The sequence below is a fragment of the Ochotona curzoniae genome, unplaced genomic scaffold (assembly GCF_017591425.1).
Source record: "Ochotona curzoniae isolate NIBS_2020 unplaced genomic scaffold, NIBS_Ocur_1.0 scaffold_3890, whole genome shotgun sequence".
In the NCBI taxonomy this organism is placed as follows: Eukaryota; Metazoa; Chordata; class Mammalia; order Lagomorpha; family Ochotonidae; genus Ochotona; species Ochotona curzoniae.
Window position 1 is genome coordinate 32908195 of NW_024467115.1, and position 13643 is coordinate 32921837.

The 13643-nt window shown below is 40.2% G+C and overlaps 1 protein-coding gene across 1 annotated transcript in view; it reads left to right on the forward strand.

Moving 5' to 3' along the window:
• Window positions 1–13643, forward strand: part of TIAM2 (TIAM Rac1 associated GEF 2) — a 440232-nt gene that overhangs the window by 20668 nt on the left and 405921 nt on the right. Inside the window, 2 exon segments of the mRNA XM_040965572.1 lie at window positions 11006–11089; window positions 12215–12259. Coding sequence (XP_040821506.1) covers window positions 11006–11089; window positions 12215–12259 — 129 coding nt within the window.

The following is a 13643-nucleotide window of genomic DNA, read 5'->3' on the forward strand; positions in this document are numbered from 1 at the left end:
ATTGTGAATATCATAATTATTAAAATTAATTTAGAGATTGCATTCAAAGAGCATTATTTTATAGGAGACAGGGAATTATTTTAGAGTGAAATGGGTTGTATGTGTCTGTGATTATTGGCATAGGATTATAGCGTTGGGGATTGGACTGATATCCTAAATGTCCTTAGCCATGGCTTGATGGTTTACATCTTTGGGTAAAATTTTATAATCCAGATTTGAGTACATTTAGTTGTGAGACAGTTCTGCAGATTTGGTTTGCTAATTTATACTTGGTCATCTTACTACCTTTAGAACCCAGTGAGCTACTTTGTTTGTGAAGATTTATTTTCATTTTATTTGAATTACAGAAGGACGGGGAGAGACACAGAGACCATTCATGCACTGCTTCATCCCCCACGTGGCTGGAATGGCCCGGGCTGAGCTGGGCCAGAGCAAGGAGTGTGGCGCTTCTGCAGGTCTCCCCTGTAGATGCAGGGCCCGAGCACTTGGGCCTTCGAGTGCTTTTCCAGGAGCCGACAGGCTCTATCCCCCTGCACCTCGGTTCTGCCCTTCAGCTCTCCACAATGAGCTACGTTATCAGAGTCAGGTCATCATACATTTGAACACTTATTATGTAACTGGAGAGGCACTGTGGGTGATATTAAAAAACCACTGTTGGAAGAATTGATAGTTTGTAATCATAAAGAAATTTCCCTGAATGCATAGATGGAGACAGAAATAGATTGAACAGTTGTTCCGTGTTCATGCGTGTAAATGTATACCCATACATGTGCATATGTCACTGGAGGCAGGATATAATTTTAAACATGAAACTGTCATGTTGTGTTTGGCTGCAACAGAACACAAACGTTACTGGGTATTTGCTGGCTGGTGGATGCTAGGCTGACACTGGGGGCCGGAGCCTTGCAGAGCAGGGCCTAAGCTGGCACTTTATTTTGTCTTGCTCTTTAACCTGCAAGGCAGAGGTGATGCCTCAGCTGCTGAGATTTTTCTTGGGGTGAAGTTCTGAATTCCTGGGGTCAGCCTGGCTCAGCCTCAACTGTTATAATTTAGGGAGTGAAGCAGTTATGGAAGATCTCCTACCGCTCTCTGCCTCTCTGCTCCTCTGCTTTTAAAGTAAAGATCAAGTCAGAGCCTCTAATGTTAAAATTAAGGTGCTTCAGATTCAGTTTTTAATCACTAGTATTATCTAGAAAGAATTTGTTAATGTTCTTTTCCTTGTAATTTTTTGTTTTAAGATTGTTGTATTTTATTTGAAAGAATTAGAAGAGATTGAGAGAGAGAAAACAGATAATTCCACTGCTGGTTCACTCCCTCAGATGGCTGCTACAGCTGAAGCTGGGAGCCAGCAGCTGCTTCTGGGTCTCCCATGTGGGTGCAGCTGCCCAAGGCCTAGGGCCATCCTCTGCTGCTTTCCCAGGCCATTAGCAGGGAGCTGGATTGGAAGTAGAGCAGCTGGGATTTGGACCTGTGTGCATAAGGGATTCCAGCTTTTCAACTGGTGGTTTTACCTGCTACAATATGATGCAAGCCTCTGTAACTAATTTTAATGTTGCCTTCTGTAAATAACTAGGCTAGAGCAATGTCTTTCAAAAATATGAATACAGTTTTACCACAACCCATAGCAGGAATGACAGTTTGTGTTATGATCCTGTAGTGATGTAGACAGGAAGAAAAAATACAGTGACGGTTTCAGTATTTTCTGTTTTGTTTTTACTGGTGAGAATTACCTTGAAAAAGTTCATCAATAGGTTGGCTAGCTTAGGCTTTGAAAGCCATGTAGTTGCAGAGGATAGTATGAAATACATAAGGGAATAAATATTAGGACTTTAAAAAAATATTTGAAAGAGAGACAGAAGAAAAGACAGAATTTTCCATCAGCTGTCTCACTGTCTAAGTGGCTGGGTTAGGCCCAAGCCAGGAAGCTGAAATGCCATCCGGGTCTCCTGCATGAGTAGCAGAGAGGCTGCTCGGCCCATCTGCTGGTTTCTTAGCTTCATTTTGTGGGAGTTAGTTTGGAAGCAGAATAACCGGGACTGGAATGTGTGTTCCAGTGTGGGACACTGGCATTGCAGGAGGTGCCACAGGCTAGCCACAGGCTTTTCTTGCTTAAAGTGTGTATAATCATTTAGTAGAAATTTTGTGCCTCTTGTTCTGATTCAGCAGTATCTTCCAGAAACTGTAAATTTCAGTTCTAAAATTTCCAGTTGGTTCTTTCTTTGTAGTTTCTCTTTATGTGGAAGATTTCTATCTTTGAATTTAAAGTGTTTTGGTTTACCTTGTCGAGAATGAATATAATTTCTTTGGTCTTTGATAATTCCAGCTTCTGTGTCATTGGCATTGTGTATAGATTTGTGTGCATGTGTGTGTGAAATCCTGATTGGTTGGTTGATGGTATCGTGTGCGCTGCTTGTATGCAGGCCGTTTTTAGTACAGTGCAGCACGGTTTCATTGAGTTCGCTAGAGAATGTTTCTGTTCACTAGGTGTCTAGCCTGGATATGTTCAGGTTACAGGTTCTGGCTTTTTGTGTTGGTCCCAGCATTCCATTTTCAAAGCATGTGCTGTGCTCATTAAATGTGCTCAGTGCACATTCCACTGAGGAGTTCGTCTGCTAATTGGGCAGTAGGTCACATGGTAGTTCTGGCCTGTGCTGTGTGCTTGAGTCTGTTGTGTGTAGACACAATTCCAGGATGAGCCAGGACTTGACATCCACACAGACAAGAGCGTCTTCTGCTCTCTGGGATTCCCACATGTTCTTCAGATCCTCGAGCTCCTTCTGTGTTTTTCATTTCTCTGGCCAAAATGTCAAGTTTCTTTTCCAGCTTGCCCTTTAGGATGGATTGTCTGGAGAGGAACACCGTAAAAACCCCTGCTTCTCTTCCTTGGGTGGGAGAATAAGTGTTCCTTTTTCTTGTTTTCTCTGGCCAGGGCTGGTTCTTCTCTTGAGGTTTCAGATACCAGTGTGGCACAGGGGGCACTTTTGACCTTATGGCAGGACCTGGAGAGAAATGAGAGGGGAAAAGACTTGAATTTTTTTGACTCCCCTGTTGTTCAGCATGCAAGAGGTCCGTTGGGTTATTGTCTGGCTAAGCATGCACAGGGTTTCTTGTAGTGCTGTGACCGCACCGTCCTGTCAGCCCTGGGATCAGAGCTGGAAGATGAAGGCAGAAAACCAGCGCTGTGAGCTGAACTCCAGCTCTCTCACAACTCCTCCCCGTTCTCCCTGGTCATTATTCAGGTTTGACATAGACCCCAGGTGCCTGCTGTTGTACTTTTTGAGTCCTCAGCTTTTTGTATTTAGTCTGGGGTTTTTGCTTGTCATCAGTGAGAAAGAGAGGCTGCTTGGTTGGCTCCCTCCCTGTTGGCCTGCACTGTGAAGCCATAATTTTTCGAGGGAGGGACTTGATACTTTCTATGTTACAAATTCAAGTTCAAGCTATTTAGATTGTAAAATAATTATTTGCCCTTAAAAGATTTTTTTTTAAAGTTTATTTCTGATTCTTTGAAAAGCAGACAGATGTCTTTCATCTACTTGCTCACTCTTGCAGATGCTTGCAAGCGCCAGGACTGGGCCAGCTGTGGACACAGCCGGGAGCTGTCGTAGGTCTTCCATGTGGGTGGCCAGAACTCAAGTGCTTGAGCAGAGTCCACCATACCAGGCAAAGCCAGAGGGGAGCTGTCACCCCAGTGTGGCCCATGGACCTATGTTCCTGACAGATACCCACCCCAGCTTCCTTTTTAAATTAAATTAAAGCTGTAATGTTAACTTTAGACAGTTGCCATAATTGAGAAATGGGATAAAAGGGTGTTTATGTGAAAATGCTTGTAACCCTTAGGAAAAAATAATTAGTTGTGAGGCACCTATGCCTTTTAATTTTACTAGATAGGTGTTTGTATACTTCCAGGTTTATAATTTTAGAAAAATACATGTCCTTTTCCCTTTTAACATCTTATAGATCTAATAAAGGGTATCCTAGACATTAAAATATGGAAAAGGCAAATGGTATTTGTAAACTATTCACTACCAAGCGTTACTGTGTTCATTGTGTATTTCTTACTTTTTTCAGAGATGCCCTTGAAAGAATTTGTTTTGAAGGTTTTATTCTGGCACTTTCTTCATTAGAATTTTTTATGATTTATTTGTTTATTCTTTGAAAGGCAGAGTTGGGGTTAGGTGGGTGGGGAGAGGAGGAGAGGCCTGTTTTACTCCCAAAAGTGCTGTGACAGCCTGAGCTGGGCCTGTGTGAAATCAGGAAACTGGAGCTGCTTGTGAGCCTCCCGTGTGGGTGCAGGAGCCCTTGCACTTGGCCGTCCTTTGCTGATTTGGCAGGCTGGTGGCAGAGAACTGGATTGGAAGTAGAGCAGCCAGGGGAGCAAGAGGAGGCTTAACATGGTAATGCTGTGCACCCCCTGGCACTTCGCTAGCTTGCAGTGGAGAGCTGAGTCTGTTCTGAGATTGTCTTCTCAGAATGTTTGTAATATCTCCTTTTGATCGTTATTATTTTAAGAATTCTTGCTGTTCAAGAATATTAACTAGTTTAGTGAAATTAGCCCAATTTTTTATTAGTTTGATTTTATACATTTTTTAAAAAAGATTTATTTATTTTTTTAATACAAAGTCACATATACAGAGAGGAGGAGAAACAGAGAGGAAGATCTTCTGTCCGATGATTCACTCCCCAAGTGACCACAACGGCCCATGCTGTGCCGATCCGAAGCCAGGAACCAGGAACTTCTTCTGGGTATCTCCCATGGGTGCAGGGTCCCAAGGCTTTGGGCCATCCTTGACTGCTTTCCCAGGCCGCAAGCAAGGAGCTGGATGGGAAGTGGAGCTGCTGGGACTAGAACCAGCGCTGATGAGGGATCCTGGCACGTTCAAGGCGAGGACTTTAGCTGCTAGGCCACAGCGCCGGGCCCAATTTCATGCATTTTTACAAAGAAAAAATTTTACAAAGGATTTTGAAAGGAGCTTATGGGGAATCTAAAGAAAAATCCTTGGTCTTCTGCCTTTCTTGCCCTGAGATTTACTGTTGTACATTCTAATGTTTAAGTTTTCTGGCCACATTTTGTTACTTCATTTGCATCTGATTTTTTTGTGTTACTTTGTTACTTATATCTAATTGTAGCCAAACTGAAATTCTTGTGGGAGAACATGCTGCTTAGACTAGGAAACTCTTGAGTTAGAAATTTGGTTAATAACATGCTTTTTGACCTTATTTCATCAGTGGAACAAATATTAGCATTTTCTTTATTATATGCAAAATACTGAAGTAGATTTACTTACAAAGATTGCTTATTTTTAAATTTTAATTTGGATTAATAAAAATACTTTTTGTTAATGTTTTTATGAAAAAATTCTGTACATGGAAGTTATATGTACAAAAAATCGTTTATGACTTCACCTCTGTTAGTTTTTTCTATTATTCCGTGATAGGCTATCACAGACTTGGCTTGTGGTTAGAGATGGCATACATTTATTTGACACTTTGTGTGTTGGCTCAGTGCTCTGCGGCTGGGCAGTGGCCTACAGTCAGCCTACAGTCCACCTACAGTCGGGCTGTCCACCAGAGCTGCTCTCACCGAGGTTGTGCCTTTTTTCCATGTCAGCTGTTGAGGTTTGGGGACTGATTTCTCTGGTCAGTGCGCTCTTTGCAGGCGCGGAGTGGGTCTCAGCTTCTGTGGCCACCTTCCGATCCTGGTGGGGGGGGCATGTACCTCCTGCATGGCAGTTTGCTGCTACTGTTGGAGTCTTCTGTAGCAGTTACATGGGAGTGGTTAGCCTAAGATATTCTCAAACCCACCCACATTCAAGGGTCAGAGTTCATGGGGGGAGAAGAAGAGTTAAGACAAAAGTATATGGAGTGCTTAGGTATGGAGAGCAGGTGGGGTTTCTTAGGAATGCTGATAACCTATTTCAGTAACTTTTTTTGACGGGTTTCACCAAACATGAAAACACATCACTGTACATCTGTCCTCTATCGTGGTGGCAGTTGGGAGTGGGAATAGGGTTCTGTGAAGGGGATCTACTTTAAAAATATATTCAAAGCTAGAGCTGCACTGTTTTTTTAGCCTTTTGTTTTCAATTCTAATTGATTAATCATAGCAGTTATCCTTAATTGGATAGAAAAGTTTTTGTAACTATGTTTTTATAAAGTGCCTTATTCAATGGAATTTTTTTCCTTTCTTTTTTTCTTTTTAGGGTTTAGATTTATTTATTTATTTTTCAAAAGCAGATTTACAGAGAAGGAGAGAACAAAGAGATCTCCTACCCATTGGTTCACTCCCCAAGTGGTTGCAACAGCTGGAGAGCTGAGCCAGTCCAAAGTCAGGAGCCAGGAGCTGCTTCCATTCTCCCATATGGGTGTAGAGTCCTAAGGTTTTGGGCCACAGGCAGGGAGCTGGATGGGAAGTACAGCAGCTGGTACTCAAACTGACACCCATAAGGGATGCTGGCACTGCAGGTCCTACACTACCACTGCACTCACAATGAAATTTATTTTCTCTCCATTCTGGAGGATGAGCAGTCCAGGGTTCAGGTGCTGATGGTTGGGCTCCTAGGAGGACTGTGCTGATTTGCAGAGCTCTCTTTCTCTGCTGTGACCTTGGCATCAGAAATCATGCAAGTCAGGGCTAGGCTCTGGGGTTTCTTGACAGGAATGCTCTTGGTTTTAAGTACTTTTGGGGGGTGGGATTTTATTAGGTGCTTCTTCTTCTTGCCCTGTGCTTGATTCACCCAGAATAGTGTGTGTGTGTGTGTGTGTGTGTGTGTGTGTGTGTGTGTGTGTGTGTGAGACAATTTTTGTTATGATTACTTTCATTGACTAGATTTTGTTTACTGTTTCTTGAGAAGTTTCAGACATTGGTTTTTGAGTAGCGGTTGGTGGCAGTGTAGATCAGCTGTGCTGATTGAGGAGTCTCTGGAGTTTGTGCAAGACGCAGTTCCCTCTGTGGCTGTTGTGTGCTGTGTGCTGCAGGGTGTCGTTTGTCTCACCTCGCTAGTAATCAGCCTCTCGCATTTCCAGTGGAAGTTATTAACATCGCTTTTCTTCTAATTCTTGTTTTAGTTTTCCTTGTGTGTTTTTATACTTTTTTCCCCCTAAAGTCCTTGATAGACCTCCCAAAACGGGAAAGAAAATAGAATTTCAGGTTAGCAGAATGTCAAGGTTGTGTTGATGGAAGGAACTTTGATGATGTTGGGATGCTTCTGAGTTGGAGTGATTCTCCCAGTGCTCTTGGCTGCAAAGGACCGTGTGGAGAGCGACTGGCTGGATTACGGCTTAGATTATTTATTCTTCCAGTTAAATTCATTGATCAAAGAACCAACAACCTTGAGATATAGATTAACTTGCCCTGCTCTTAATAGAATTTATTTAATAACTGCTCAAACTGAGAAGGATACTGACATTTTAAAAGTCAAGATTGCTTAAAATAACAAACATGAAATATGTTTTGATAAATTTGGCTCAAGAATCTCAAAGCATAGAATAGAGAAGGCATAAAAAATACTTTGCAGGAAAGTGAGATTGTTAAAAATGAAACAGAAGCCATATTACTTAGAGATTGAGAGCTTGGCTTGCATTTCAGTTCGGTGGGATACACTGTGCCCATTTTCATAAGAATTATTTTTTTGACACAAAAACAATAAGGCTGTAAAACATGATCTGGAAATCCTAGAATGTTTACTCTTTAGCTCTTCACAAGAGCTCTTCACAAGTTTACTGACTCTGAGAATGGGTGACTTTTAGCCTTTTAGAGTTTTATTTGTGGTGAGGTTTCCAGCAGTATCTGAGTTTAGGTATAAGATCACTTAAACTTTGGTTAAAATCATTAGAAAATGATTGACTTGAAAAAGTTTTCAGATTCAAAATAAGTGTTTACTGTTGTCCCCACAAATAAAAGTTAAATGTTTTACAAATTTAAGGAACACTTTTCAGTGTATGCAGAAGAAGTTAAAACAAAAAAGGAATTAATATAAGTGAAAGCCCAGGCTGTTGTTCCAGTAAGTCTCATCAATGAAATGGTATCTTGAGTTTTTGGGTTAGGACTGGGACCTTCTTTTTTTTTTTTTTTTCTTTATTTTTGACAATCTTTACATAGTTGATTAGGGCACAGAGGTTCAAGGGCTACAGGAAAGTGGGTAAGACTGTTATTTCCAAATTGTTTTTCCCTGTACCTGGGGTAAAGAGGGAGATAAAGGGAGAAGCCCCACCCAGTTTTCCACCCATGCCAGGTAGGACTTTAGTTTCATCACTGAGATTAGGTGGACTTAGAGAGTTTGTGTGAGTAAATATTTGTTACAGTGGCCAGAGCTGAGCCCATCTGAAATCAGGAGCCAGGAGTGTGTTCTGGGTCTCCCATGCAGGTGCAGAATCCCAAGACTCTGGGCCATCCTTTCCTGTTTTCTTTCCCAGGCCACATGTGGGGAACTGGAAGGAAAGTGGAGCAGTTGGGATAAGAACTGGTGCCCATATGTGGTCCTGGTGTGTACAAGGCAAGGACTTCAGCACCAGGCTTCCGTGCAGGGCCCTAGGAACACAAGTTTTCAGCAGATGGTCTTTGTTGAGGTTCCTAGAGAGCCAAGTTTGGTACTCAAGGTTAAACAACAGTAGACTGTTTGAATATTGAATTTGGAGAAAGTGACAAAATGAAAACACTGTGATGAGCTGTGTTCCAGGCTGCTATATTCACTTTAATTAGTTCAGCAGATGTCGAATAAATACATTTTCCAACTGATTCAAAAAGAAGTTGAGGCAGTTGAATTAGGAGAATTACATTACACACATTTCACTTTTGTATGCAGTAAGTGTAGATGGCAGTAGACATTTGAAATTGTGCTTGCTTGGTGACTCAACATTACCAGTGAGATTGATACAATCCAGAGCAAGAAGTGGGAAAATGGTATTTCATCTGTTTTTCTTTTAAATATTCATTTACGTGTTTTTTGAGAGCCAAAAGTTGGAGGTCTTCATCTGCTGGTTCACTCCTCAAGTGGCCACAACAGCCAAGGCTGAGCCAGGTTGAAGCCAGGAGTTTCTTCTGGGTTTCCTACCTGTTTGGCAGATACGCGAGCACTTGGGCCACCCTTCACTGTTGTTCCTGTCTTTCAGCAGAGCAACAGGGCACAGACCAGGCCTATAACAATTAAGTACAGTGGAACTGGCTATATCCTTACTGTTTGTAAATTCAAGAATGTGCTTTGTAAATTTTTTGTGACTTTTTGGTTGGAAGTAATTTCCTTAACAGGTAAGTATAGGGCAGTATTCTGGAGGACATCTTGAAATCAATCTTCTTTGGAAGTTGAAAACTTAATGTTAAATGCAATTGGTAAAGAATTAGGTAGAGTCATCTATTTTTGTTTCTATCTGATGATCAGATTTAATGAAGAAATGAATTTTCTAAATCTAACAAAATGGTTATTTGCAAACCCATTGAAGTAAAGCTTGTGAAATGTACTGTGTTTTCAATATTTCTCAAAGTGGTATCTTAATTGTGGTAGATGCCACATGAAAGGAGACTGTCAGGTGGAGAACTGACTTTTCAGACTGTTAATAGTTTAGAAATCTAAGTTCTGTTTTCCTTTCCCGTTTGTAAAAGAATGCAAAGCTTACATCTTCTAGAGTATGTTCTAGTATTTGATCAAAATGCCAAGACTGGTATACAAGTGAAAAAAAGTGTGTTGTCCAGCATGGGACCGCCTGGTGCCTCTTCCAGCCCTAGTGCTGTACACAACTATATACTGTCCCTTCACATGGCTGAATGAAGGATGCCTATAAGAAAGAAAGATTTTGATCTTTAATAATGGCTTTAGTGACTTCGGTGTGCTCTAAAATGTTTATGTGTAATGTTTGAGGTGAATGTTCTGTGAATAAAAATTACCATTCAGAAGTTTAACAACTTTTACTAAAGCTATGTGATTGGAATTCAAATCAAATCTTTCTGGGGCTTGTGCAGGACTCTGACCTCCACTAATACTTATCAGTGTTGACTGCACGCAATTGTAATAACTTTAAATTGGATTACAAAAATTTGTATCACTTTTTGTCCTGTTGTCAGTCACCTTCACCATGTAACAGTCTGTTTTTTTTTTTTAAACAAGTGTTAAACAAATACAATAAATGTCAGGTTGACTAGTACTCTGTGTTATTAATAGATAAACAAGTGGGTAGTACACCGAGAGCCAAAGGTGGAATATTGATCTGGTTGAGGGAGGGAAGGCTTTTATTTACTTGGTGAAGTTTTAACTAAGATAAAGAAGTACAAGTAACTCTTAGAGAGGTCATGGTGGAAAGTATTTCAGAGAGAACCAGCCTCATGGTACAGGCACCTGTTCCTGGAAAGAGGAACTGAGATTCTGGAGAAGAAGCTGGCAAGGTGTTCAGGAGCTGGGCTGATCTTAAGCCAGGAACTTCTTTTGGGTTTCCTACATGGGTGCTGGGTGCCAGAGACTTGGGCCTTCTTCTGCCGCTTGTGGGGTAGCCAGAACACAAACTAGCATCCACATGGGATGCCAGCACCTCAAGTAGAAACTTAGCCTGTTAGACTGTTATGTAGGCTCTTACCCCTCTGCTTTTTAAGTGATTTTTTAAAAAATGATTTCGTATGAATAATGCTTCAATGGCCATTTATTTATAGACATTTATATGACTGTATGTTTTTAGCTTTCTTGGGAGATACATGGGAATGGAATCGTGATCATTTGATAACTTGTTAACAAAAATAATGCCAAACTTTTCTAAAACTGCTATACTATTTTACATCCCTATTAACCGAGTGACAGCATTCCAGTTTTCCACATTTGTTATGTTTTGATGATAAGCAAGTTAATGTGCAGTAATGCCTCCTCATATTTATGGTATATTTACCTAATGGCTAATGATGCTGGCTTTTTTTTTTAAAGTAAAATCAGCATTTGACTTCATTGAACATATAAAAATGGAATTATTTAGTCATTCATGTAATTTCTTTGAGACAATTATTTATTTGACATTTGTTCTTTTTTGTCAGTTGTATTCCCTGAATGACTATAAACCACCGATTTCTAAAGCAAAAATGACCCAAATTACAAAGGCAGCCATCAAAGCTATCAAGGTGAGTTGTAAATTTTACTCTTGTGTTTTCACTAAAAAATTGATAAAGAATGTTTTTAATAGGTATCTGCTCTTCAGTGTTAATTCAAGTTGATTGTAGAAAAAACAAAGAAACTCTGTCACATGCATATTTTGCCACAGAGGCAAATATTTCTCATAAGCTTGAAGCAGTCATTTTTCTCACCTTTTAAAAATAGATAATACAAATGTATTCATATTGTACAGATGTGTTTAACACATCATTTGTTAAATTGTCTTTGCGGAGTTTTGAAATATGAGTTGTTAAAGGTTAATTAAAGACTTATTGAATTTCTTCAAATTGATCACATTATAGATATGAAAATGGTGTGTTATGGTAAGCAGTTGAACCTCATTGTGTCTAACATACTTGAACTGTGCAACGAGGTCAGACGTTGAGCCATTTCTCTGATATAGAAGATTTTGAACCCATCCAATTCATGAGACTTCGGAAAATCTCAGGAAGACGTTGGATCGTCTCAGGAAACATACATCTGTGCAGAAGTTTGTTAAAAGTCTTAGTAAAGGCTCCTTTAACAGGCAACTGAACATACCTCCGCAGGAAATTCCAGTCTCTAGAGTTAGAGCGCTTTGCCTTAGTAGGGCTCTTAAAATGTAGAGTGAATGCTGTTTTGCAGTTGAGTAGATACTAAGCTGAGTATTGAATGTTGTCCTATTCTGAGTGAAAAAGTCACTTGAGTGGTCAGCTGTGCTGTCTCCCAAGGTGTGTATTGGCAGGAAGCTGAAATCAGGAACAGCAAAAGGAAGCAAAAAATTCAGCAAATGGGGATGATATGGGATATTGATGTGAGTCTTAAGTGATGCTTGCAATTATTTGTGTATTGATTACAGATACTTAGCTACCTCTAAAGTGCCTAAGCTTTAGTCCTGAGAAGGACGGAGCGCAGGAGCAGACTGCTCCATGGACCACGCATGGAGAATGAATCAAAGCGGCACAGCATGCCGTTGCGGCACTTGATTGGCAGAAACCTAGATTCAAATTTCTTACTTAATACATCTTCACGGTGCTTAAATTTTACAGATCACAGTAAATTCTAGTATACTGCAATGGATTTTTAACACCATGCTTTGTTTTGCTTTCTTTCAGTTCTATAAGCATGTAGTACAGAGTGTTGAGAAGTTCATTCAGAAGGTAAGGATGTGATTTTATGCTTAATTGTATCCATGTTTTAAAATCCCACTTCTGCTTGGCTCCTTTATGTCAAAATGGACTGAGTTCAGTTGTATATTCTAATTAAGACCAAAAGCCCTTTGGGTACGTCTAAAAAATTATTATGTAATTTTTTTCTTTGCAAAATTCGCGTTGCCATAGTTAACATGTGTCTCTTAGAAAATATTAGTGTCAGTATAATTGGTTTTAAAATTTGAGTCTGTTGCTTTATATAACATTTAAGGAAATTCTGATTATTTCTATCTGTATGCCTAGAAATTGGTGGTGTTAAAAAAAAAGTAGAAACTAAGAGGTGGTGTAGTTACCATATTGCCTAACAGCAGTATTTTGATTCATTGGGGTAGAGTCAATACTGCCTGTTATTATCTTTTTCCATAGAAATGGAGGAACATTAATAATTTTTTTACCTGCATCTAATGATGTTTTTGTAATTGGGACCTGAGATGACAAGATTTTCTTTATTGTCATCTTTTTTGATTAACACCTTATTGATGCCCATCTTGGGTAGAACAAAAGATTTGTACGTAGCAGAAAGATTGTACTTTGTCATAGTCATATTTAGTTTTTGTTGTGTGTGCTTGTGTTTATGTGCCGTGATAGAAGCAGGTCCAGTTTGAGAATCAGTATAAGGGACTGAGGAGTCAGCAAGTTTGCTTTCTGGTTTTGAGCAGAAATACTTGACGCCCGGCACGAGAGCGTACTTGTCTTACATGCACTGGGATCCCATATTGGCCCCGGTTCTAATCCTGCCAGCCCCACTTCCCATCCAGCTCCCTGCTTGTGGCCTGGGAAAGCAGGTGAGGTCGGCCCAAAGCCTTGGGACCCTGCACCCGCATGGAAGAGCTCCTGGCTCCTGGCTTCAGATTGGCTCAACTCCAGCCATTGTGGTCACTTAGGGAGTGAACCATAGGACGTATGATCCTCCTCTCTGTATATCCACCTTTTCAATAAAAATAAATAAATATATATAAATAAATACTTGACTGGGAGGAGGAGATAATAATGAAAGTGCCATTTTGTCACCCAGAAAGCTTGGTAACCTTGCTTCTCCAGCATCAATAAGACTGATTTGGGGATTAAGTAGTTTAACCTGAAGATCAGGCGTGGGTAAAATAACCAGTGTCTGTTTTAGATCAATTAAGCTATACAAATGCTAGTGAATGCAAAGTTTCATTTGTTTAAAGCTACATAAGCTTTTTTGGCAAGGCTGTAAGGTCAAAAGCAGTGCCTCTTAGCTCATTTTGTCCTGTTCTGTATATTCTCACAAGGGTTAAATGGCACAATAAATTCACCACTTACAGTTACCATGAAATAAAGATTATGATGTGATATTTGTGGAACTGAA